At 41.5% G+C, this 25,069-nt stretch overlaps 2 protein-coding genes across 7 annotated transcripts; both read right to left on the bottom strand.

Annotated features, from left to right (window-relative positions):
• Window positions 1-7,108: 7,108 nt before the first annotated feature.
• On the bottom strand, window positions 7,109-14,756 carry znf740b (zinc finger protein 740b). 3 transcript variants are annotated; one of them, XM_080763564.1, is made up of 7 exons: window positions 14,676-14,756; window positions 12,594-12,752; window positions 12,195-12,422; window positions 11,846-11,986; window positions 11,371-11,506; window positions 10,288-10,406; window positions 7,109-9,780 (listed from the first exon to the last, which is right to left on the bottom strand). In XM_080763564.1, the coding sequence occupies exons 2-7, from the start codon at window positions 12,636-12,638 to the stop codon at window positions 9,595-9,597; spliced, it is 855 nt and encodes a 284-aa protein (XP_080619690.1). In that variant the 5' UTR covers window positions 12,639-12,752; window positions 14,676-14,756; the 3' UTR covers window positions 7,109-9,594. The 3 variants fall into 3 exon arrangements, with proteins under 3 accessions (XP_080619690.1, XP_080619692.1, XP_080619691.1); XM_080763566.1 differs by lacking the exon at window positions 12,594-12,752; XM_080763565.1 differs by lacking the exon at window positions 14,676-14,756 and having other exon boundaries at window positions 12,594-14,466.
• Window positions 14,757-15,390: 634 nt separating this feature from the next.
• Window positions 15,391-22,529, bottom strand: csad (cysteine sulfinic acid decarboxylase). 4 transcript variants are annotated; one of them, XM_080763127.1, is made up of 14 exons: window positions 22,312-22,529; window positions 20,329-20,480; window positions 20,094-20,220; window positions 19,894-19,984; window positions 19,527-19,749; window positions 18,826-18,905; window positions 18,570-18,624; window positions 18,296-18,412; window positions 18,153-18,217; window positions 17,840-17,921; window positions 17,531-17,730; window positions 17,117-17,168; window positions 16,653-16,742; window positions 15,391-16,085 (listed from the first exon to the last, which is right to left on the bottom strand). In XM_080763127.1, exons 1-14 carry the CDS (start codon window positions 22,334-22,336, stop codon window positions 15,912-15,914), a joined length of 1,533 nt encoding a protein of 510 aa, XP_080619253.1. In that variant the 5' UTR covers window positions 22,337-22,529; the 3' UTR covers window positions 15,391-15,911. The 4 variants fall into 4 exon arrangements, with proteins under 4 accessions (XP_080619253.1, XP_080619254.1, XP_080619256.1 ...); XM_080763128.1 differs by having other exon boundaries at window positions 20,329-20,477; XM_080763130.1 differs by lacking the exon at window positions 20,329-20,480 and having other exon boundaries at window positions 19,881-19,984.
• Window positions 22,530-25,069: the final 2,540 nt, after the last annotated feature.

Here is a 25,069-nt window from a genome sequence, read left to right as displayed (position 1 = left end):
ACAACTTGCCCATGCTCAATGTCCTGTGCATCTTGGACGTATTCAGTATGACCTGCAGCAGTCAGAACTTCCACATAACATCAGGTGGGAACTGGCAGCCATGACTACAAACATGCTAGAGTAAAAAACACTGTAGAACAATAAATGAATGAATGTAGGCATGTCAGTGTCCGGTGTTACCGATGGGCAGGCACACCACCGAGTACCGATAGCACTGCTTTATTTATTTATTTTAATACTAGACTTTTCTCGTGTACCCTATAACACCACTTTAGTTCATTTTAATTTGGCACCCATGTTCTTTTGAGCAAGTTATCAATACTTTAGTTTAGACAGATAACGGGTGTCTGGTTCATTACCACGGTAAATTAAAAAATATATTAAAAGGTTTGTTGAAGGTTTGTTGAAACCTGCCGGCCAGGTGCAGCAAACCAGTGCTGGCCACACCCCAGCGGACCCGCCCACTGTCCTTTCTCTCCTGCCAGAACTAACAGGAAGCTCTCTCTGCCTTGTGTATTCTTGGGGGATAGCAGGCACTGAGAGGTCTCTAGGACTATGGTTTGCCTCCTGCCTAGTGTCCTCCTACGTCTCACCAGACTGTCAGTCTGTGCGGTGTGCATGTGTCCGTCCTTGTCCGAGTCTGGCAGTGTGCCGTGGGTTCGACTCCCGATCCTGACGGCCTTTACTGCATGTCACTCCCCCATCTCTCTCCCCCATTTCCTGTCAGCCCTCTATAAAAAAATATAAAATAAAGGCGAAAACACAAAAATAAAAAGATGCGAATATAATCCATCCAAAAATATATTGTATTTCTTTTTATTTTTTTTACCATAATAAACATGGCAGTCTAATCATGTCAGCTATAATGTAACACATGGATTGGGGAGGCGCGCACAAACGGTTGCTGCGTGGTGGTGGTGGTGGTGGAGCGTTTGGAAGTTGGAACCTTTTAATTCATCATATGTTTGGCTCCGGAATTGGCTTGGAATTTGTTTAATATGTTAATAACTGGCTACCACTGCTCACACTTTCACGTTCCAGCCCCGCCCCTCTGCTTCAGCTGCTATGTTGGCCTACTGCAGCTTCTTCCGCTCGAATGCCTCATCGATGCCATCCTCCCATCCTCAACGATGAAGACACGCCGACAGGACTTGGACCAGAGGACCAGGTCTGGATGCAGGTTGGTCGCTGCAATTTCGGGTGGGAAGGTGAGCCTCTGGCTGTGGTTTCCTTCATTGTCAATGGCGTTTAATGTTTTGATGTTTAATTTACGTCATATTTAGCTGAATTTTTGACCTAATTTCTCCGTTCATTGTCAATGGCAAATATTGAGACGTGACTGGGCACAAAAGGTGTACATACTGTAGGAGAAAATTACACTTGTGGGGAACCCACCTACAAGATGTATTTATATCAGCCAGATGACGCTGCACATTGTCATTTACATTAAAGTTCATAGACTTGGCTGGCAAACAAATTACATCATAACTGCCTTAAACAAAGATTAAAGCCCATAGACTTGTCATTTTGGAATGCGATGCTCGATGTGATGCACAAAAACAACAGTAATAGGTGATCTACAAGCTCATCTTGAGCTCATCTTTTAGTTTTGGCCATTTTTTAAAGAATGTTTAGACATTTCTTCCTATAATGAAATGCTTATAAAGAGGGACGCCAGGGTTTGTGTTTAACCACGTTCACATGTTCCAGACGATACAGTTGGAGTAATGTGGTTGGTTGTTCTATGTAATGACATCATCACTCAGCGGCATCACAACCATATCCTTTATAATGATTCAGCAACGACATAACAGAATTCAGAAACTTTTAACTTTTACTTTCAACGGGTGTTTTGGGGTATTTTGAGGGGGGCGTGATCAACAGTAATCAGTTCCTTCTCCTTGACTGGCCAACCCAACCCATGGGCTGTGTGGATTTGAATCTGAAGGGAAAATTAGGTCATCTTGTCCCCACACGTCTCATAATATGAGACGTGTTGATGGCAAATATTATTTGCCATCAACAATGAAAGGTGAAATTACAGGTCAAATGTCCGCCAAATATGACATAAATTTGTATAGCAACAGGCATTCTGATTGGCCAGTATGGGATGATGCATGGTGATGTGTGGTGTTTTTTATTATTAAATAAACTAGAAATGCACTTTGTCGAGGTGCCTTGCACACCTTGTGCGCAAGCAGAGCGCGCAAGTACTGCTACTAACTAATGTCCATTACAAATGCTGTTCTACATCCTTTAGAGCCGTTATTGACCTCATACCAACCTTTTTTTTACTTTGTTTTTATTTCGATTTTTGGGTCATGTTGGGCATCACAGTACATTTCGTAATTGTTACAAGTCATTAGTTACATTTATAGTATTAACATTCATTGTGTTACGGGTCAGGAGAGTAAGGGTCCCCTATTTGAATAGTTTCAGTCCTTCTTAGTCTGTTCGCTCCCAGCGACAGAGTTCGTGATAGTTACACATCGAAATTCCATTTCTACTGTTGTTGAGATTAATCGATCTTCATGTCCACTGTACAGGATAATGAAAAACAATGAAGGGGGGTGAAAAATAAAAAAATTAAATAAAAACAGGGAAGAGAAAAACAAAACGAGACAAAGAATAAACAAGGGACCACCGTTCTTACCCCGACATACAGTACGTATACGTATACATACATACCCAGGCGATCACCAAGCATATATGTTACTGTACATCATCAAGAATGGTGGACAACGCCGACATACGCAGCCGATTACAGTACTTGCACGCTCTGCTTGTGCAAGTAATAATCATTTTCAGCCTCAGAACCAAGATCTTATCGTCATTGCGGGTTCAATATAATGTGAGCCAGGTCATATAGGGCTAAACGTCCACATTTCCATAACTCATATCAAGTAGTCTAAAATCAATGACTGCTGCTTCATGGAAAGATATATTTTTTTCTTTTCTTTAAATCCTTCTCAGCTATCAAGTAGCCTTAATGTGCCAACACTCATGCAGACCAGGTCCATTTGGTTTCATTTTACGCTCTCAAAGTTACATTATTGTTAAACATCTACATTAGTTAGTCTTCACAATTAGAGAATGTAGAATAATAATACAATACATACATAATAATAAGTTTTGGGTCTGAGTCTGCGAGGCTAAATGTCATCAAATGGTGGTCCGTGGCTCGAATGCTGAATAAACTAGAACTGCACTCTGTCGAGTGCATACTTGCTTGTTGCACACTAGCAGGGGGTGCATACTTAGTTTAGACTAGTCATTGGTTAGACACGGGTTAAGGTTAGGTTTAGGTGTGCTGCCCCGTGGGAGGTTAGGTTTAGGGTGAGGGTTTGAGATTCTAGTTCTCGTTCTAGTTGTAGGACTAATGACTGGTCTAACCAATGACTAGTCTAAACCAAAAACTGTCTAAACTAAGTACTGCACCCCACTAGCAGGCCATAAATGGCCAACTAGAGCGCAAGCAGAGCGCGCAAGTGCTTTCGACCGCTGTAAACTGTGAAATCTCAGTATCTCTGTGAAGGAACGTTTGAAATGTCTAATTATTAGGTGTACTATACCGTAACTATTTGCTACCTACCTACTTTATGCATGTAAACACCTAGTATTATTAAGTACAGTATGGTTCAAGTTTCTATCTATATAAGAAATACAGTTTTATCAATTAAAAAATATTCTGGATCCCTTTTTAGTTTTTCAAAGAAGAATAAATCATTGATATGTGATGAAAAAAAGGCATATAAACTGAATTAAAATATGTTATCACGTATACAGTATTATTATTTTATTATTTATTGAAAATTGTCAATTGTTTTAAATGTATTTCATCTTGCACTATAGTGATATTAATACTAAATCATGATCAGAGTAATATGTCTCTAACTTCAATTTCTGTAATAATACAACACATTTGTTAAAATATACATGATCTAAAATACTTCCGTAATCCGAAAATATTACTTGAGCGCTCTGCTTGCGCAAGTAATAATGGGCCTTGATATGAAAAGGGTTGAAAACCACTGGTGTAGCTGATGAGGGAGTTAACAGAAACACACAAGCTCACATTATCTTGTGTGTTAGTTAATTAACATGAGACCTGTATTCTGTGATAACCAGTGTTGGAAGAATACTCGCATTTGTGAAGTATCAATGCTGCAATGTACAGATACTCTGTTACAAATACAAGTATGCTATTCAAAATATACTTGAGTAAAATAACTAAAGCATTGGTATCAAAATGTACCAAAGGTATACGGTACTCATTATGCAGAATGTCCCATTTCACAAGTTCAAAATGTATATTAAAAATCTTTAGAAAATAGATCTACAAGCTTGTAGATATTCTATTTTCAAATGGCCAAAAGCCTCGGAAATCCAGACGTTTTTATTTCCAGGTAGTGGTTAATGTATGCTTTGTATAATGTATAATTTGTATAATAATAATCAAAATCTACAAAGTAGCTAGTGACTAAAGTTTTCAAATAAATGTATTGGAGTAAAAGTGGATCTGAGATGTAGTGGAGTAGACGTAAAAGTATTGTAAATTGGAAATACTCACGTAAAGTACAAATACCTCAAACTAATACTTAAGTAAATGCACTTAGTTACTTTCCACCACTGGCGATAACTGTATTCTGCAAAACACATTTTAGACTGAAATGACACTATGCAACCAACACACATGGTCATGACTGCCATCTGCTGATCCAATCAGTGCATTACACTTTTTAAAACAAATCTACATGGTCCATCTCTGCAGTCCCTTTAGCATTTAGTCTTATACAATAATTGATTACAAGTGTTAAACAATACAGAGTGCATTTAACCCATTCTGACCTGAGATCAGATTCATACGAGGTTTCCACTGGACACACACTGGTCTGATGAGCCCATTCTGACCTGAGATCAGATTCTAAAAATGTCAGTCGTTCTTCGATTTTTAAAAGATTAGCAGACCTACAAGCTCGTAGCGCGCCACTCGGTGGCGCGCTATGAGCTTGTAGATCTGCTATTTTTCAATAGCTAAAGCATAACATGATGCCAACACCAAAACGGGTTCCCGTTCAGAATGGGTTAAAAAAGAAAAGTGGATCATTAATGAGGGATGCAACAGAATACATTTAAATACTGTACTATCTAGTCTACTACTGTATATAATGTTCAAGTTCTTTGTCTGTGGCAGAGGCGAATGCTGGTGGAAACCTGAACATGCTGATCGACATGTACCTTTAGGATTTTAACGATTCCGGTTCCTTAACTCGGTCGTCCTCAGACGAGCCCTCCATCGTACGTTGCTTCCAGTCATCCCAGTTCTCCATACATCTGGCCAGCTCGTTTGTGCTTTGCGCTCCTGTGTCTTTCTTGAGCACATTCACATTTGTTAATGTGTAACGTCCTCGTGACCGGTGCCTGTGTTGGTTCCCACAGCATTACTTTGCTGGCTGGCAGCTCTTGGTGTCTTTGGCCGTGTCCTGCTAGTCTCATTCTCCTGGATGCTATTTTCTGGTTCACCCTTGGCATTCCATCATACAGGTTCTCGTTTTTGACAGGTGTACTCTTGCTGATGTTAAGTACTACATGTAGCTTTCCCGCCTTCTAATGAGAGCGCAAAATCTGTCTTGGAAGAGCCACCCATCGACTAATCTAATATACGGCAGTCGGCAACCTACTCCGTGTTTCTTCACTCCAGAAGAACCGATCCAGAAGAACAGTTTGCCGGCCACTGCTACAGAGCTGACAATGAGGTTATATCTTCCCTTCTTCTCTGGAGTCCTGCCTCAAAGCAGACCAGAGGTAGAAAACTGTCGTACCCTGATGTCACCGCTAGGGACACATGTATCAGTAAGCAGGAGGAACTGGGGATGGCAATGAAGGACTGGAAAGTCTGGCGTGACATTGTGAAATCCATGATCTCGACCGCTGTCGAAAAATAATGGCATGTAGCTTTCTGGAACTAGAGACTTCTGCAGGGTTTGCTTCAGGGTCCAGCATTCACTGTAGAGGAGAACAGACTCTTAACGTTACATAGAAGAAGCTGAGTTTGGTTTGGCGGGCTGGGGGAGGTTGGAGTTCCATACACTGGACCTCCATGCAAGTGCCTTCCTCACTTTAAGTTGTGTTCCGTTGAGTTGACCCATGAGCCCAGGCATAGCAGTGCCTCCTGTTGTCAGAGGTGGAACGATTCCTTAACAGTTCACTTTAATGATTCCTATAGGGCAGGGGTCCCCAAACTTTTTCCTGTGAGGGCCACATAACTTTTCCCTTCTCTGATGGGGGCCGGCGTCAGTTTGTAACAGAAAAAGTGTGACGATCGCAGGGGTGCCAACGTAAACATTTTTTTCCCCCAGAAAGCCACACATATATAGCCACAAATATTAATAACCAGTGCACGTACTGTACATGCAGCACTACAGGGCTGCATAGTGCCAGGGTTTCCTGCACAATGTTGTTGGCATGGCGCTGCGCCATGCTTAAAATAAATCGCGCCATGCCAAGCTGTTTTTTTTTGAGGGGCCTAGTGAATCATGGTGTGTGTGTGTGTGTGTGTGTGATATGAAATGTACAGTACCTCCCCAGTGCCTCCCCAGTGTCTCCCAAGTGCCTCCCCAGTGTCTCCTCAGTGTCCCCCCAGTGCCTCCCCAGTGTCTCCAATAGCAATACAAGAGCAATAATACAAATTAATCTTAATTTATTATTCTAATTATTTGCTCTCATCCAGTGCTAATGAAAAATAAAAATAAAATCCTATATTTTGGTTATAAAAAAGGTTTTTTAACCTTGAGGCAGGCGGGCCACATAAAATGACATGGCGGGCCGTAGTTTGGGGACCCCTGCTATAGGGGTTCCAAATGGACCCGACTACATTATGTGAGAAAAACCAGGAAGTAGGAACACAAATGTATTAACTACTTTGGAATTTGTCATGCAATCTACTGTAAAGTTCTCTCGGTTCTCTCGGTTACTAGAGATAATTAAGCTGTAAATTTATAATAGCTGCAAACGACAGACTCGGAATCCAACAGAAGATCTTTAAGTGTTAAAGTAATTAATTTGTTTCTGTAATAACCTTAAGAAAATTAAAAAAAACACTTTTAAAAAGAGAAACATCTTTATTCAAGCTCGAGGCCCTAACTCTCCAATCACTACATTGTGACTTACTGGGTCAAAACGGACTTCAGTTAACCTGTGAAATGACACTGACAATAATGTTGCTTTTACAAAAAACTGGAACTGATTTTTGAAAAACATTACGTTCTTAAAAAAAAAAAAACAATGTATACATCCCCCAATTATGATCACAAATGCATGCAAAATAAAGAAAAAGTAAAGAATACAAATTGACTAATTGTGGCAGCTATCCCCAATACAATTTCAAATGTATATATTAACTTCGTAAGCAGTAGAATGGGCAGTGGTTCTCAACCTTTTCAGGCCTTTTCTTCCTCTTTCTTAATATTTGGCCAATGTTAGACCAGTTTTTGCAGTATAGTTTGTTGGATTATACAGTAATGGTATTTTTTCTTAAAAAAGGTCTTAAAACTAAAAGTCCTTAAATTACCGGTCATGTGGGGGATCCCCCCAAACCCACAGGTTGAGAACCACTGCCCTCAACAGTCCGATATCAATTATGTACTGCGCTACAATAAAACTCTAAGCATGTAACAATTGTTAAAACTGAACATCTCTTCTACGCTTGGAACTAGCTTCTTAAATCCAGTGTTTACGCGTCTATTTACCAATGGGCGCTGTCAGGGCCTCAATATAGAGTGAGAAGACATGTGGACCTCCTATTCCTATGTCCGAGTACAAGTCATCTTCACTGAAGTGGCTAGACGTTCAATGAGAAATCTAGAAATAAAAATACACAAAGTGTACCAGTTAAAACGGGTCTGAATTGAAACATGGTGGAGTCAGCAGTCCGTTCTCATCCTCTTCAGATAGTCCATTAAACGTCATTCCCATTACATGATGACTTCACCATGTGGATAAGCCCGTCTCAGATTAAAATGAGTTTAACCTCTTTAAAATTACCCTAGGTTTTTCTTTTTTTGTTGAGTGAACCACCCCTTTAAGCCCTATATACAGTACATGGTTAACCGGGGTGCCCCAGGGCTAGGTCCACTAGTACCTCTCTCTACACCAAATCTCAGCACCAAAAATAAGTCGATCTACGTACAAGCTCACAACGCGCTGTCCGTCCCAGAATAGGGACACTAGAGTACAAGTGGCAACCGTAAAACACTTGATCGATGTGCGTGGAAAAGGCCTAAAAATAATCTGCAGGTTGGGCTAGAGTCTAAAAGCAAATTCGTCCAGTCACGGGTAAAATAAAATTCATATGCCTTGTTGACATTTTTAACCAGGTCTTACTGTGGAAACATGGCTGAGAGCTCATTTGTCTTTTCCACACTGGGGACACAGTTGACAGGTGGACATACTAAATAGGGGAACCTACAAATACTGAGAATTAAACAAATAAGATAAAACAAGAACAAACGTATAATTAAGGAGTTATTACAGAAGCAACCTTCTTGTAGTGTAAAATCTCTTCAAAAACTGACTGACTAAATGGATGTCTAATCTAAAATGTCACATTTTGGACAACATAAAAACGAACCAATATTTCTCGGGGTATTCATTCTATTCTAACACCACAGACATTAATGTAGGATGATCACTTGGTGATTTAAGGTGAGGCAGAATAATAGATTTAAGATTAAACAAATAATAATAACTTGATTTGAGATTTGCCTCGATAATAGCAAAATGCGATTCCTTTCGGACTGGAAAGTTTATTCTGTAATAGTCCCCACTAACATGTTTACACCAGTGTTATCTAAAAGTATATTAAAAAATAATAATCTTAGATATATTAAGCACAAACGACTTACTATATAAGAGTTGACTGCTACCCTCAAGGCAGTATAGGCCCAAAACCGTGTCCGTCCCAGCCATTCACTAACTAAACAGCACTAGCTTGTACACACTATTAGTGGGTTGAGGAAACCGTAATGAGCAGGACTTGAACACTGGAAGGCCATATTGGGTCTGTGCGTTCAACAATATCCTTCAGATGGGTTCTTTTCCATGAGATGTTGGGAGTGCAGCTTGCCTCGTGGGTACTGCCGCCACGTGGTGATCTGCCTCAGAATGCTTGAAATGGCAAAAGAAATTCAATGGTATGTATTGTGAAAAGGAAACACACACTGGCTGTGCGATATGTCCACAGCCGTAGTAAAAATTACTTCCCTGCAACTTGTCCGGAAAACGTGTGCGTCGTCGTTGCAATTATTGCCATAGTTAGTAACACAATCCGTTGTCCCCAAGTCCCACCCACCCTGTATTGGTCCCTCCACTTCTTGCCTGTACAATGAATGTAACGAGAAAAAAAAACAAATATATATATATATGTATATATATATATATTTAAAAAAAAAGAGGAACAGCAAACTAATGTTTGGTTTTGTCTCGAGCCGGGGCTCCACTGACACTGCAGTACTGTTTAACTCCAGTATGTGGCATTATTGCGCCGTGGGCTGTCTATGGGGTTTCCCTGCAGAGGGCAGGGCAGGGCACGGAAGGTCAGACAGTCAGGCGGTTGTTGGCAGGCTGTAGGGGGCTCCAGGAGGCTGTGTGGGCTGGGGGGTCCTGAGAGTACCCCGACGCTCGACTGTCACAGCACGACTGCTGGTTCTGATTCTCCTCCTTGGTCATGCCTACCGTGCAAAGCCGACGGTGCCTCAGCAGCCTGTCGGTCCGCGAGAAGTTCTGGAAAATAGAAGGGGAATAACGAACAGTCCGATTAGATAGGAAGCCTGTTGTTTTGGTAACTGTACAATTATGAAATTCTGTATCTATAACCTATTGAAACCTGACAACGATTCTAAAAGTGTCTTCTAATCTTAAAACATGCTGAAAAAAAATCAGTGGTGCTCTAAACTTTATCATGTCAAGAACCGCCAAAATGATTTTGTATTTGGCCCGCCGACACTCCCCATCTCAAATTATGTTGTTCCAGGGACCCCCAGAAGCAAAGATTTTAGTTAAAACGGTTCGCTTTAAAAGGATATAAAATAAATATTCAAACATTTGCACAAATTGTCATGTTTTCAATAATAGCAGATCTACAAGCTCATATTGTGGCACGAAGTGACACGCCATAAGCTTGTAGATCTGCTATTTGAATAGCCAAAGTATAAAATCTAAAAAGCTCCCCGGTTTTGAGTTAAAAGTATGATGGGTAGTAAGATAGCCTAGGCAGAAAAGGTGACTAACTTGATGACAGCGATCACACTGGTAGGGCTTCTCTCCGCTGTGAACCCTCTTGTGTCTGTCCAGGTGGTAGCGCTGAATAAACCGCATGTCACACGCATCACAAGCGAATGGTTTCTCCCCTGGGGACAATCACAATAAAATTGATTGTTAAAAAAAGGAAGTCAGCTGGATTTTCTTTACATACCTGATGTTCAGAAAGGTCACAGAAAGAACACACTAATAATAAAGCTGCAATACATAATTTATTTTAGTGAATAAAATGCCATTTTTAAGGCCCCTAGCTTACAAACTAAAATCACACAGGTAAGGAACACATAATTTGTACAGAAGCGCTAGTATTGCTAATGTTATGCGCCTCTTCAAATGTAAAGGTTTACTGGGAAAGGGCTCTTTCAGTGTTATCCTCGTTAGGTTTTTAACACCTCTCCGTTTGAGCAAAGGCTAAAATGTAATTTAGATAGCATGTTATGTAGACAGATGCCAGCCAGGTCATTTGTAGACCTGCCATCCTATAGTGTGTATAGTTTCAATGTACAGATTATTGATTTGAGGGACGCCAGCCTCCAATGCTTGGCTTTTTTAAATAGGCCAGTCAAATCTATGGACTTTTAATGTTTGCAGAGAACAAAAAGAATGTCCTGTCCAAGCAAGTAAAATAGAATATAGTTTGTGCCATCCAAGTCTATGGATTTATGACAACGTAAGACATCATCTGGCTGATAAATACTTCCATCACTGCGCCTCTCGGTTCACAACATGTGATTTTTTTATATTATACTGTTAATACTGATGATAGGGTCTTGGTCGTGGTCCTAGATTATGCTAGAAAATCTGTTATTTTACTTGCTTACTGTAAATTGCTCTGTATTAAGAGCTTCTGCTAAATGCCTAAATTGTAATTGAGACATTTCGACCCTGTATTCAAGTCCAGGTTGGAACAGTGGAACACTACTGGTTGACAAGTGCTATGAGCCTGAAGCTCGCAGTGGTAGAAATTTCAAATTCTGGGAAGGCCATAAATCTTACGGATTGCAGCTACTTTAAGTAGAGGCCTAGAGGGTGGTAAAGTAAAATAATATACACCTGTATGGGTGAGTATATGTCGCTTGAGGTGATAGCTGCTCCGGAAGGCAACGTAGCAGTGATCGCAGATGAAATTCTTCTGCACTTTCAGTGAGTTGTCGTCATCCATGTCCATCTGTGGGTGTGGAATCATTGGCTAAAAAGCATTCGTAGTGTTAGAAGTTGTAGGGTGGCTAGTAGTAGAAGGAGGTAACATAGAATCGCAGAAAATGAAGCCTGATTTAACCACTTGAACGATATAATCAACTGTCCTGACTTCCCCAGGGGCCTATACAAGGACTTGCTATTTGCTACTTTTTTTTACTCTTTCCAGTCGATGTAGATCTGCTATCTAAGTTTTCCACGTTATAGGAATGCCAGGAGATCAATCAGGTGTTTAAACTTGTGTTGCCTGCTGAAAATGGTATTTTCAGTGAGACTGTTGTGTGAATAAATGTGCGTTTTCCTTTTCCTAGCATTTACGAATGCTTCTTACCTCCACCTTCTCTTTGACCTTGTTAATATTAGGGATCCCTGATTTCTTGTGCTTTTTCTTGGGTTGCATATTCTGGTTGGCCTGCATGTCCTTTTGATCCATCAGCCTTGAGGAGTGGTAATCGCCATCCTTTCGGATTAACTGTTGGGTGAAAGAGTAGTTCCGCAGTATCAGACAGTCTGAGCTATACTTTTAGTTGTGCGCTGGCAACTTGTGTCACAAATAGCAGATTTACAAGCATACAACACATTGTGATTAGTGAAGCATGTACGTTGGCTATTTTAGGTGCACAGAATAATCTTGTGGCATGAATGCGAGTATGGTGCTCTAGGTGGTGTGCCTCTCTCACCAATGGTGGACAGCTCCCTGCTGGGGGGTGGCTCATGTGGCTGTGATGGGGCTGATGGCTGTGGTGACCCTGGTGACCGTGGCTGTGTTGAGGGTGAGACTGGTGGCTCTGAGGGCTGTCCCTCTGCCCCTGGCCTAAAGACGACATCATCTTCTTCTGGCCCGGTATGCTGTTGGCCTGCATCAGTGCCATGCTGGACAGCACTGCTTCACAGCCCAGCAACCCAGCCTAACAGCACAGAAACACAGACATGGTAAGGCCCGGGATAGGGCATGGGGATTGTCCTTGGGGTTCCTCTCAGTGAGACGGGAGTCAGGGAAATCTGGATCAGGACTGAAACCACAAAAACTAAAAACATGAAGATGATTCTAATCTAGAGATGAAGATAGTTCTACTGACCCATTTCATATGGTCTCGAACATTGCTGTTGGAATGGTGGGTCATCGCCTTGGTTTGAATGCGTGTGTGTTTGGGGGAACGGGGGGGGGGCTTCACTCAGGATCAGGGAGTGACACAAGAGACGTCACGACACCCAACCAAATCATCAGGGGCCAAAGCCTGAAAGTAGAGGTTTGACAATGTGAGACTATCATTTCTACATGTTGGCATCACTTACTGGGATGCCAGACCATTTGGTTTAGGTCTAATCAGTCATCAATTGTATTATTTTAATAGAATGGTAAATTTAGGGATTAACATGTACTACAGTTTATCAGGCGTGTACAGAGCCCCAATGGTTTGGTGAATGCCAACTGTTCCCATAGTTTGACAGAAGCTAACAATTGTCAAAATAAAGAAGATGGAGAGGATATGGACCATAACAAAAATGCACTTTGTGATTAGTGTTGGGATCCTTTAGCAATTCCGGTTCCTTAACGATTCGATTCCTAAACCGGTTTCCATTAACGATTCCTGGCTTTAGGGGGTTCCAATTGGACCTTTACAAGTCTGTAACTCTGAGATTGTACAAATGGAACCAAATGGACGCGTACACTCTCAGAGTTATGGTGGTCCTTACAGTTTGACAACCACTGGTATTGTAATTGTATAGCAAATGAGAAGTCACCAGCTCTGGCAGTGTGCTAAAAACCTGGAACCGATTCCTCGTTGGCTCCCAACCCTAGTTGTGATCTATTAGGTTTTACAAACCAGAGACACACAAACATGCTCATGTCGTTCCTATGATTCAGGCCAGGCAGGGCAGCTCTAGATGAGTGTACATACACGTCTCACCCCCTTAAACACAAGAACCCTGGCATCCGTGACCGTGGGCACAACATTTGGTGGTTAAACAAGAGACCAAACTAACTTTATAATAAACAAAGAGACCATTTGTGGAGTTGTTCCATTGACAGTGAGAACGGCTACCTTGAAAAACACGTTTTGATTGGCTTGGGAGAAATAAATTAAAGGCATTATAATGAAATAAAAGATATTCAAAGCTGTACGGTGATGGTCTGGAAGATTCTTGGTAGTGGAATCGGGGAAACCAACACTTTATAATGTATGGTCAAAGCAGGCCTAGCATAGTAGGCTACTACTGTATTTGTATGTCATTCATTGTTTCGATGAAATGAGTACTATAAGAAAGGACCCCAATGGAAACAAGCCAATAGGCTTTCTTGGGTTTTAAATCCTCTTAGCAGACCTTGTATTCAACTGTACTTTCCTGTGCTTTTTTTGTTTTTGAAAATTGTTAAAAAAAAGTATTCAATCAACCAAAGATTACACTGTGTAGAAAATAGGAACATAGCATAAAAAGCATGTTTTACGCTAGATTGTATCAATTAGATACTCTTGTTACAAAAATACCACTGCGGGTATTGTGAATGTGAGAACCGGTTCGTGTGTTTACAACTGAATTCAGCACAGCGCGTGCAAACCAAAGCATAATTATAGTTGCGTAGTGTTATGTATGTTTTTAGAAAAAGGGGAAAAAAAACTGATCCGATCAGCCAAGTTCCAGCATTGGAAAATTATAATTATTTGCATCCTAACCGTTATAGCTACTACAACAGATGACAAACGTGGCTGAATGGTTGTGCCCTGTTGGCACAGCTTAGCATCTCTGAGCAGAGCAAGAGTTGGCTTTATTGACTAAAACGGAGCCATTATGATCAGAGCGACCATAGGGGCTGTGTTTACGGCGCTGTGCGAGATGTTGCAATTTGGCTTCTCGGTGGATCGGTCTTCTTGTTGTGATTCAAGAAGTCACGAGCACTTTGAAGATAAAAAGCTAACGGGGCTACTAGCTAAGCTAGTGGAGCTTGGGGTAAAGTCTCCTGAGTGTCCTGAACCCCCACCTCCCCCCCGCCCCAGACAACACAACAACAGCCATGCAGGGCGTGCGGATTTGAGCGCCGACGACAAAAACACCAACGTTGCGGTTAAAAGTCTAAAACAAACAGTTCTGGTTCACAATGCCGCGTCGCCCCGAAAAGCGTCACAAGTGAGTGCCCTGGAAAAAAAATGCCCGTTTACCTTTGGATCGCGTGAGTTCAGAAGATTAATATTTCTTGTCGCAGTTCCAATTTTTTTTCCCTCAGTTTACAAACACTGACAGGAAACGCTACCGGAAGTGCTCCCCGGGGAGAGCGTGATTGGTCAGTGGTGTGATGCGAGGGCCCTGGCGCACGTTTTCCGCCATGTTGGTGAGGGAGTTTTTTAAATGTTGGTGGGGGGTGCTGCGGGGGTATGGACTGTGGAGAACCGCTGCTTTACAGTCTATGGCTGAGACTCGAGAGTTGGAAATGGGAGTGCATCATGAGAGAATCAGATGACATTCTTGACCCTTGACATAAATGTTTCAGAACCATTTGCTTCTGTTTCAGAACCACTTGCTTCTCATCTTGAGAAGCAAGTGGTTCTGAAACATTTAAGTCAAGGGGCCCCCAATTGTATTTATTTAGCTGAGGGAGCCATTTGGTCTGAGTTACCTCCACAAGAGAATATTTTATTTAAAAAAAGAAAGTCAAAACACCAATGTTTGTTTTCTTCATTTTTTCCCAAGTAGGCATATCCCTTCAATTTGTGAAAACAGCACAATATATCATTCTGCTGCCACACACACACCACCAGGACCCCAGGTGGTCCACGATTCCCACCTTTAACCAATAATGTAAAGCAAAGGAGTAGGAAAAAAAAGAGACAAACGTTTCATATTACTGCATATTATCAGTTTTATTTTGATAGTGCATTTACAGGTAGATTTGACTGAAAATACAATTTATCCATTAGCTGATCTGTTCTTATCCAGAGCGACTTAGTGCAAGGTCAGAGTAATAGCAGGAACCCTAGTCAGTCAATAACTTCAAGGTAAATAAAGGTAATGGTCACGTAAGTAGAGTGCAAAGAAAAACTGTTAATAGTGCTACAACTAGAATACCAGATAAACATCAAATCTAGCATCTACATAACATTCTTAGAATTTGTGGTCAAGTAAATGATAGCATTTTTATGTCAATCTGAATAAAAACATAATGAACACTCACTGTGCTCAGTCTAGTCAACAAGGTACTACATAATGCTGAAAGTGCTATGGTCATGTTCAAATGCAATCATCACAGTACAACAATTTGCTAATTCACAAAACAATCACTATTAATGAATACCTTTATAGATAGAAAGCAGACTGTAAAGATGTGATATACAGGGTGCACTAACAGAAAATAATGAGATAGATTAACAGGATGAAGGCCTGGTAATGTGAAATATTGCTCACAGATCCTTTCCTAGTCTTTCAATTTCATCAAGAAAGAAGTCCATGTCTTTTTGGGAAAGTACAGGCGAGAACACCACTAGACGGAAGAAGTTGACTCGGTTTCCCAGAGGCTGATAAGCAATCATCATGGTTCCTTGCTTCATCATTCTCTCCTTGATGAGTGGGGCAACCTTTGAATCAAAAGTACAGTATACTGCGGAGTAAGACATCATTTATACTGTATCATGAATTCATGATAGTGTCGCTGCAAAAAAGAATGATCTAAACTAGCCACACGTTGTGCACTGGTGTATATATACACTGGAGTGTACACAAAGCCTAAAATGAGTAATGCTGAGGCAATTGAGACAAATAACAGTCTAAGTCCATAATTTATTCTGACCCCTCCCCAAAAAGGCCTAGCTAATTTATACATTATGGATAATTAGTGTGGATTATAAAAGACTGTTCGTCTCAACTTGCTCTCTCAAGTCACGATTACTTTTCAAGATGAAGCAATGGTTCCATGTGGTTAGACAAACATTTTACCTTTAAAAGGCAGCTATAGCCTGCTTCGCTGCGTTCCGTGAATCTGAATTGTTGAGTAGCGAGTGACAATTAGATTCACGGAATGCAGCGAAGCAGGCTCGAACCCAGGCTAGCAATCCTAGGTGCATGTTGCATTTAGACAGGCAAAAAGGGCACACCAGATTATGTCAAAGTTGTTCCTGGCTCACTGAAAAATATAATAAACTTACTGCTGCCAGTCTGTCCTGGTAATCTGCATTTCCTTCTTTTCCCCTGAGGCTGGGTGGAATGAACCAGAAGCATACATTGACAAACTCCGGCTGTTCAAAGGGACACATACAGGCTCCATAAGTAAAAGTTGAAACATGACTGGTTCACATCTTTGAAGGTCTGATGTGTTAGGGTAAATACGTTAACATGCCGGTGTGTCTAGGTCGGATGAATGTGGTGTTGTGTAGTGTCAAATCTTTTCGAGTAATGTCCCCATTTTAAACGTACTTGTTTTGTGTATGTATACATATTTATGGATGCATGTGTCGTCTAAATTGTTTAGGCCCTTGGTGAAGTTATTGAGTTTGTGTAAATTATTTGTTTGTGGTATGTCATATATATATATATATATATATATATATATATATATATATATATATATATATAGAGAGAGATATATATATATAAAAATATGTTAACATGCCTCTTCCACAATTCGGAACCCTTCTCTTTTCTTCAACTGGTCCATCACATACCTGCAGGGAAAATGTTAAACGTCTTTACATTGTATAGACAAATGAAAGTAGCTGCAGTAGTGATTCACACAAATTGTTCCCCCTCAAGTTTATATAATTATATTGCGTGTCTTGAACCACTTTCAACATGGTGTCCCTGTTTTGGGCCTGTCATTGTAGGCAATATTTTACAAAATGTTAATATACAAGCTCACAACAAGCTGCGATCCAATGCGTTCTGAACTCTGTAGCCAATATGCAAGCTCGCAACGTGTTGCAAGCTTGTGGATCTGCCGTTTTTCACAGAATGTTCACCTATAATGACATACCCAGGATAGGAATAGGATGCATATGCTTGGCTATAAATCAGTAAACTTGTTTACCTCGCATGGACGAAAGCTTTGTCAACACGCTTTGCCAATCCATCAGAGCCCACAGCTTTCCACATCAGCCATAACTTCAGACAGTCAACATGGCGGCTGCACTGCAGTGTCTTGTCCCCTATGTCCAAATTCATGTCGTAGAATTTGTCTTGCTGGAAGAGATATGTTGCACCTGCACTGTGACAGTGCTTCATCAAGTTCTGGGGACAAGTGGAGGTACAGTACAAGTGATCATCAGCTCAGCATAATGTCTTAACATCACAATTTGCATATATATTTTATATTTAGTCACCAAAATGGCCGTCTTACTGTGGTATCCTTAAGTAGAAAGGCAGAACACTGCAACCCAGCCACCAACATCTTGTGTGGATTCCAAGCCACTGAATTTGCTCTAATCACACACACACACACACACACACACACACACACACACACACACACACACACACACACACACACACACACACACACACACACACACACACACACACACACACTGTATATACTGTATCTCCTTGACTATCTACATTTCATCCTTGTCGATTTTATTATTATTATTATTATTATCCTTCTGCAGTTAGAATAATTTAAGATCCTTTAGTTATAGAATAGTTCATTGTACCTGTCAACCCCTTTCATGAGATGTCTATGTTGTTTGGAGAATAGCACACTCCCTCCCCAGCAAGCCTATATGCAAAAAACACAAGTTAAAATCTGTATGTTCATAAGTTTATAAAATGATGTAAAACCATAAAGGATACACACATCTATGTGCATCCAGATCTTGTGTTTTTCACAGACATCGGCGATGCTGTCGAGTGGGTCAAATGCACCCTGTACAGTGGTCCCAGCCATGCAGTTGACCAGAAGTGGCACACTCCCCTGGGAGAAACACAGAGTTGCTGGAAAGTTAAAATGCATAAACCTTAGGTAAGATAAATGTGTATTATTGCATTGCTAAAATAACGTAATCAAATGAGATTCCAAAACCATAGTGCCTTATTATGTTTGAATGTTTCTTATACAACAGTGAACTTGCTTCAGATTTTGCCAGCTGAATCTTTTCATCCAGGTCATCTGGAATCATCCGTCCTCTGTAAGACAGTAGAATAGATGGTGAAAGATGCAGACAAAGGGAATCATCCGTCCTCTGTAAGACAGTAGAATAGATGGTGAAAGATGCAGACAAAGGGAATCATCCGTCCTCTGTAAGACAGTAGAATAGATGGTGAAAGATGCAGACAAAGGGAAAATGATAATTTGAATAGTGTACACCCAAGGAAAAAGTGCAATACCTGTTGTCCACTTTAACCACGATGACATTGTCCATCCCAATTCCCAGAAATGCTGCCCCTTTTTTCACCGAGTAATGACTCTGGAGAAAGATGAGAAATGCTCCTTTAAAAGCCATGATTGTCTTGAAATAATAAATAATACAACTTTATTATCACTCAAAGTGCTTTAAAGAGCCATAGAGAAAAAAGAAAAGCAAAGGCATATAAAACATTAAAATAATAGCAATAATGCAATACAGTGAGGACATGAATAACTAAGGATTTTAAAAGCTAAATTAAAAGCAAGAGTGTAGAAGTATGTCTAGAGCTGTGCTTTAAAAATGTCTACAGAGCAGAGGCTGCCTGTCGAAGGTATAGTGGGAGTTTGTTCTACGCGGTCGGCCCGTAGAACCAGAAAGCTGCTTCACCGTGGGGCGGTGGTGGCTCAGGGGTAGAGTGGCCGGATGGTAACCGCAAGCATGCCAGCTCGAGCCCGGGCTCCCCAGAGCCAGTGTCACAGTGTCCTTGAGCAAGGCATTGGACCCCTAATTGCTCCTGTGTTGTGCTGGTTGGTGCCCTGCATGGTTTCTGCCGCCATCGGTGTATGAATGTGTGCATAAATGGGTGAATGTAATGCACAATTTATGTAAAGCGCCTTGGATAATACTGTAAATGCACCATTTACTGTGTTTTTTAGTTGCCATTTTTGCTGTCTTCCCTACCTCTTGAGATGTGAAGACAACTAGCTGAGGGACACCTCTCAGCCCCTGGCATTTGACCTCTGGAAAGGCTTGGTATCGTGCCAGGTTCATGGCATAGATGTTAGAGAGAGATCCACCAGGGCAGAAAATACCATCGCCCTCTGTCCAGCCAACCAGCAGACGCATCATTCTCAGGACCTCATTCTCCATCAGCACGAGGGCAGGGGCTACCTCATAGGTGAAGCTGAATTTGGCACATACAGAAGAATGAGTCATCATAAATGAACAAATAAAAATAAAAAACAGCCTGCTACACAACAGCTTTATGTTATACAACGTTGTAGATGCTCTAAAAATTTGATCATCTACCGTTACCATTGTCCCTTACAGGTTGGTATTGAGAGTCTCAGTAAGGAATCGACCTGCCAAAGAATGGTAGTCCACACCACCATATTGCTGATTTGCAAAGCGTGGGTGACCTGAAATAAACAGGAAACAATTATTATCAGATAATGGCCAATCAGTGACTTGAAATAATCAAAGTGTGTAGCTTATAGTTTCATGACCTCAGTTCACCACCAGTCTTACTTGTCTTGACGCTGTACTTGGCCACATCTCGTACTCTCTGCAGAAGCCTGTCCTCGGGTTCCCCTGCATCTCTCAGCTCCAGGTCAAGGAGAGCAGCGAGCTCCTCTGGCTCCCGCCACTCACACACCTGCAATAGGAAATGTATGGATTCCAGTTGTGTACAGAAACAACATTTTGTATACTGTAGGTAGGTCATAGCAAGCTTTAGTGTGATTTATTAGATTGGATGGGGGACCTTTTCTTTGATGTCCGTGCCCTTGCAGAGCAACTCCTCCACAATGATTTTAAAAGCTTCCGTCAAGAAGAGCTGGCCCTCTGCATGGTCAATGAGAGGCTCGCTCAGGTCATGTTCCACATTAACTGGTCTGTTCTGACCACCTGTTGCTGCTATGAAAGGTTAAAGATGAGTGATTTTTGTTTAGTTAATGATTGCTTTATTAGTTAAACTTTAAAATAGTCTACATTTTAATTGTAATCATTGCTACAGGGCAGGTGTCAAGGACCCCTTAGCTAAGAAGCAGGGACTCAAACTACTTTTTTTTTAAAGATTGAAAAATGTCAGCCCATTATAAAATGATAGCTAATATTTGCACTTGTAGAACTAATTCATGTTAAATCTAATCAATAAGTGCAGAGTGGCTATTTAAAAAGGTAGCATTGTTTGTTCTTCATAAATAGCCAATATTACCGTAAATGAAGACAAAATGCATTTGCCTGTCGGGCAACCTGAAGCAATCTCCACTTGCCCGAACATATTTCCTCAGGCAACCGTTAGTGTCAACCCCTGTGATTTATCATGTCTTTCAAAGCTAGCTCACCATATTTAGCTGATTGTCTAATCATCACAGTCGTTTGTTGACTGTTGTTGATAGAGACTAGCTTGAGACTATGGTCGCATTCTCACCTAATACTTCGGTAGACTCGAATGCGTATGGGAGGAGAAATGGGATTCTTGCATATTTAATTGGCTACGGTTTGCCTTCACACTGTCATGATCCGCAGCAATTGGAAACGCAGCAGGGGGGACCTTTATCAATGTGTTACATTCATAAACTAGCCTACACAGTGAAATGATAAATCTATGGTGATAATTATACTCATAACGTGCATTATGTGTCGTGCCGACGGTCTGGGACTGCCCCCCCCTCTCTCGCTCTCTCACTATAAGCACGCAGCCACGCACGCACTGTTCTTTTGGGCATGGAGGCACAGCGCTGAGCGCACTGATATAACAGACAGCAGCGCAAAATGTTTACAAGTTTATCGAGATGAAAGTTCCTACTCCCCACTAGTCCCCACACAGTGACAGCACTCCATGTTTACGGCACGCACAGACAGACAGAATATTCTGTAGGCTATAATACTATTACACTGCACTGCAGTGTTTGTGTTTTCTTAAGCAATTGATTAATGTACTCGTCCTCATTTCGATCAGGGCTTCAGTCTCCACTCTCCTCATTCGACCACGTCTATCCACGGTAACGGGACATCTTTGCGCTGCGTAAAATATGCCTTCTCCGTCTCCAACTGTGTTCAGCTCCTCACCCGCCTGACGTATGTTTGCTTCATTTCCTGTATTTGCTGCGGATTGCATTCACACCTGCACCGAATCGTAGTCAAGCGCGATTGGAAGCGAAGCGAAACCCCCGTTTTTGCTCGGAGTAAAATGCGGTTCTTTGTTGCGCATTAGGATTCGAAAGAGCCTTCACACCTGCCAAACGAAGCGCACTTTCTGAAAATGCGCAGCAGGATTCGTTTTAATCGCAGCAAAGCTCTCTGGTGAGAATGCGACCTATAGCTTGGAAGTATTCCACAGTTTGGCGCCCTCAATTAGGGCGCGTTCGGAAATAGCGCACTGAGCGCACTGTACAATTAATGCAAACTAATATGCGAGTGCGCTCCCGGTGCGCATTTCCGAACGCACTGTTCCAGTTTGTCTGCTCAATTATTTTGATTCTTTCCATTTTATCCTCATTCTCTTGATTGGAATCTAGTATCCCATTTACAACCTCAAAATGTATTTAGAGCTGGAGAGGCGAACATTTTTACTGAACATTCTGAATATAGAGCTATTAACATCGATTTGAACAAAAATAGGCCTAGCCCTATAGTATAGTCTATCACTTACACTCCCCTACAAAAGCTTCTGAACATCAACATTTAATTAAATACTTTCTGCTTGCTTCACAGCAGATATTACGAATTGTGCAGCACTCACATGATTCTTTGTCTTGACTGTCCATATTCACTTCTTTAAAGTAATCCACCCAACCACAATCTAACAAAAGGAACAGGCTGGCAGTATCATAACAAGTGCCAACTACCACCCAACCTTTGTCACCATTCACCAAGTTGCAGCCTGTTGCACCCGGCCCTGCCCAGCTGTACAGTTCTCACGTGGGAGCAAACTGCAAAGTCTACAATAAATGACACCTCGGAGACAATTCTTGATGCAGCAACGGCTCGGGGAAGACGTGAGTCACGTGACTGGACGCCGGGGGTGCGTCCAGTCACGTGACTCACGTCTTCCCCGTGCAATTCCAGTGCAATGATGACGCTATGGACGCTCACGCAATCATTGCAATGCATGCAGCAGGGGAGCATGGGATATCATTCAGCGCGTTTACTTTGAGTTTGAGTAGAGGCTAGAGGGTGTGCTTTGTGACTGCCAGTCGCTGCTATTATTTAATTTATTTCAATTAAGTTTAAAACTAATTTGGCGTACCAAATGGACTGAGTACACTCACATTACCCTCGGCCGCCTTCAGCGCGTGCCTTAAGAACTTTTTAGCAGTCAGAAGAACGGCATTTTTGTATATAAGTTCATGCATTGTACTTCACACTACGGTAAGCAGCAAAGACCAAATATATAACACTGGCAGATTTATTTTTAGATGTAGATGTTTACAAATACATGACATGGAATGGGTACATTTCAAACGAAAGCACAAGTCAATACAAAAGCTGCTACTTTAAGGACGAAACAATGAAAAGCACTAAAGACTTGTTTACATCTGAGTCCTGATGGGGTAGGGTACTCCACATGAACATGTGAGAATCACTGGTTTAAACATTAGGAAACGAGCCCAAACAATTAAGCAAGTATACTTTTGGAAACAAGCCCCCACAAATTCCCAACTACCAATATTTACAAGCAACTTTACAGAAAAAACAAGCCAAAAGTAGCTTACAATAAGCAGACATATATGGTAACACTGAACACTACCCGTTTTTTTTTAAAGAAACATGGTAGGCTACTGACAATTCAGGTAAATATAAGCACAAGCAACAAAAACATGCATATAAACAGTACAAGCCATACAATTCAATGATATCAGGGTTCAGGGAAAGATTCATACAGCTCAGCTCTAACGGAACTATTTTTTTTGTTTACTAGGGCTAAGGATCTGGGGAGCATTTTAAATTGGGACGTCCTCGTGATGGATGCCTGTGTGTTGGTTCCCAGAGCACCAGTTTGCTGGCTGGCAGTACTTGATGTCTTTGGCAGTGTCCTACTAGTCTAATTCTCCTGGCTGCTATTTTCTGGAAAAGGTATGGAATTCTGTATTTCCAAATGTGTAGGAACCCTGGATGCATCACGGCTGACTCACTGCACTGGTGAGAATTACGCCTCACTTGTTACAGGATGGCTCACTACTTGGCCTGCTGCTGAATGGAGGGGTTGGGTTCAGTAGCAAATAACTTCCATTTAGGACGCATTCTAATCATGTCTCCATGTTGATAAAGTATACTTGGCTCAGTGTTGAGATGTGGAGGAAGCATTGATGTTAGTAGTGAGGTGGTGAGTGAGTCAGTAGCGTTTGGAATGGAATTGACCTCAAAGCTACCAGAAGATTAGCCCTACAAGCAGTGGCGGAAACTCCGTGGGTTCAGAGGCGCGATTGAACCCCCTGGCATTTTGGCAAAGGCGCGACTGAACCCACTGCATTTTGGCAAAATATATCTATATGCACTGCAGTAAATTATGCACCCACTGACTGTCCACTGAAATGTCCCCTCCCCAGTGGTCATGTTGTCATACACGTAGTCACAAGTGACATACCTTTACGAGGGGTTACAAGATAGGTGTTGGGCCGCCGCGCATGCCGCATTCAAATGCTAATAAGGTGGCTTTTGTTCGAAAAAACAAAACTCGTTTTTTTTCCACCGCTGGGGGGGGGGGGGGGGGGGGGTGCTTGAACCCTTGATTGATTGATTGAAATCTTTATTAACAGTTTGCAGAATTACAGTACATTTCAAGCACAAACTCAATACAAAGACTGTTAACTGTGAGTGGACGACCCAATTAAGCCTTACACTTGTTTACAACAGGGTCCACATTGTTCAATTCATCAAAACATTTAGAGACAAACAAATAGACACTTCTATGTAGTTAAAGAACAGAACAGGAATTCATCATATAGGAAGCGAAAAGGGAAAAAAAGTATATATACAGTGAGGGGAACAGGGGGATAAAAGAAAAGAAAACGAAAGACAGAGTGTAGGGCGCCTGCACACAACACCATGCGTTGATGCCATGTGTGCATATGTGCAGGCACCCAACACCACGTCCATACAAAAACATAGTACAATCCATAGTACAAAGACAGAGTGTAGGGCGCCTGCACACAACACCATGCGTTGATGCCATGTGTGCATATGTGCAGGCACCCAACACCACGTCCATACAAAAACATAGTACAATCCAGATACAAATTCAGCTTTTACAGAGGCCAGTTTCGAATTGCAGCCATCCGTAGGTGCCCTTTGAGAGCAGTTTTGAAGGAGCCAACCCCCTGCCGTTATAAGAACTTTCCGCCTCTGCCTACAAGTCAGAACCCAATGGTACAGGCAAAAATAACAATTCTTCTACATTCTCTAATTGTGTAGACTTCTTATGAATTAAGTAATGCAGAATAGCAATAATTTAACTCTTGAGAGCGTAAAATGAAACCAAATTTACCCTTGCAGGTCCA

Source organism: Protomyctophum bolini (genome assembly GCF_963924005.1).
Source record: "Protomyctophum bolini genome assembly, chromosome: 5".
Taxonomy (NCBI): Eukaryota; Metazoa; Chordata; class Actinopteri; order Myctophiformes; family Myctophidae; genus Protomyctophum; species Protomyctophum bolini.
The sequence above is the reverse complement of the archived record's forward strand: the minus strand, read 5'-3'. Positions and strand labels throughout refer to the sequence as shown.

What these genes read in the sequence shown, in the direction of transcription:
- znf740b (XM_080763564.1), bottom strand. Translation starts at nt 12,638, where the DNA reads ATGACCCACCATTCCAACAGCAATGTTCGAGACCATATGAAATGG. An exon ending in AGGTCAAAGAGAAGGTGGAG is followed by an intron (nt 11,507 to 11,845) that starts GTAAGAAGCATT and finishes AATGCTTTTTAG; the next exon opens with CCAATGATTCCACACCCACA. An exon ending in ACATATACTCACCCATACAG is followed by an intron (nt 10,407 to 11,370) that starts GTGTATATTATT and finishes GATTGTCCCCAG; the next exon opens with GGGAGAAACCATTCGCTTGT.
- csad (XM_080763127.1), bottom strand. Translation starts at nt 22,336, where the DNA reads ATGGACAGTCAAGACAAAGAATCAT. An exon ending in TTCAGCTGGCAAAATCTGAA is followed by an intron (nt 18,413 to 18,569) that starts GCAAGTTCACTG and finishes TGTTTCTCCCAG; the next exon opens with GGGAGTGTGCCACTTCTGGT. An exon ending in AGATCTGGATGCACATAGAT is followed by an intron (nt 18,218 to 18,295) that starts GTGTGTATCCTT and finishes TTTTGCATATAG; the next exon opens with GCTTGCTGGGGAGGGAGTGT.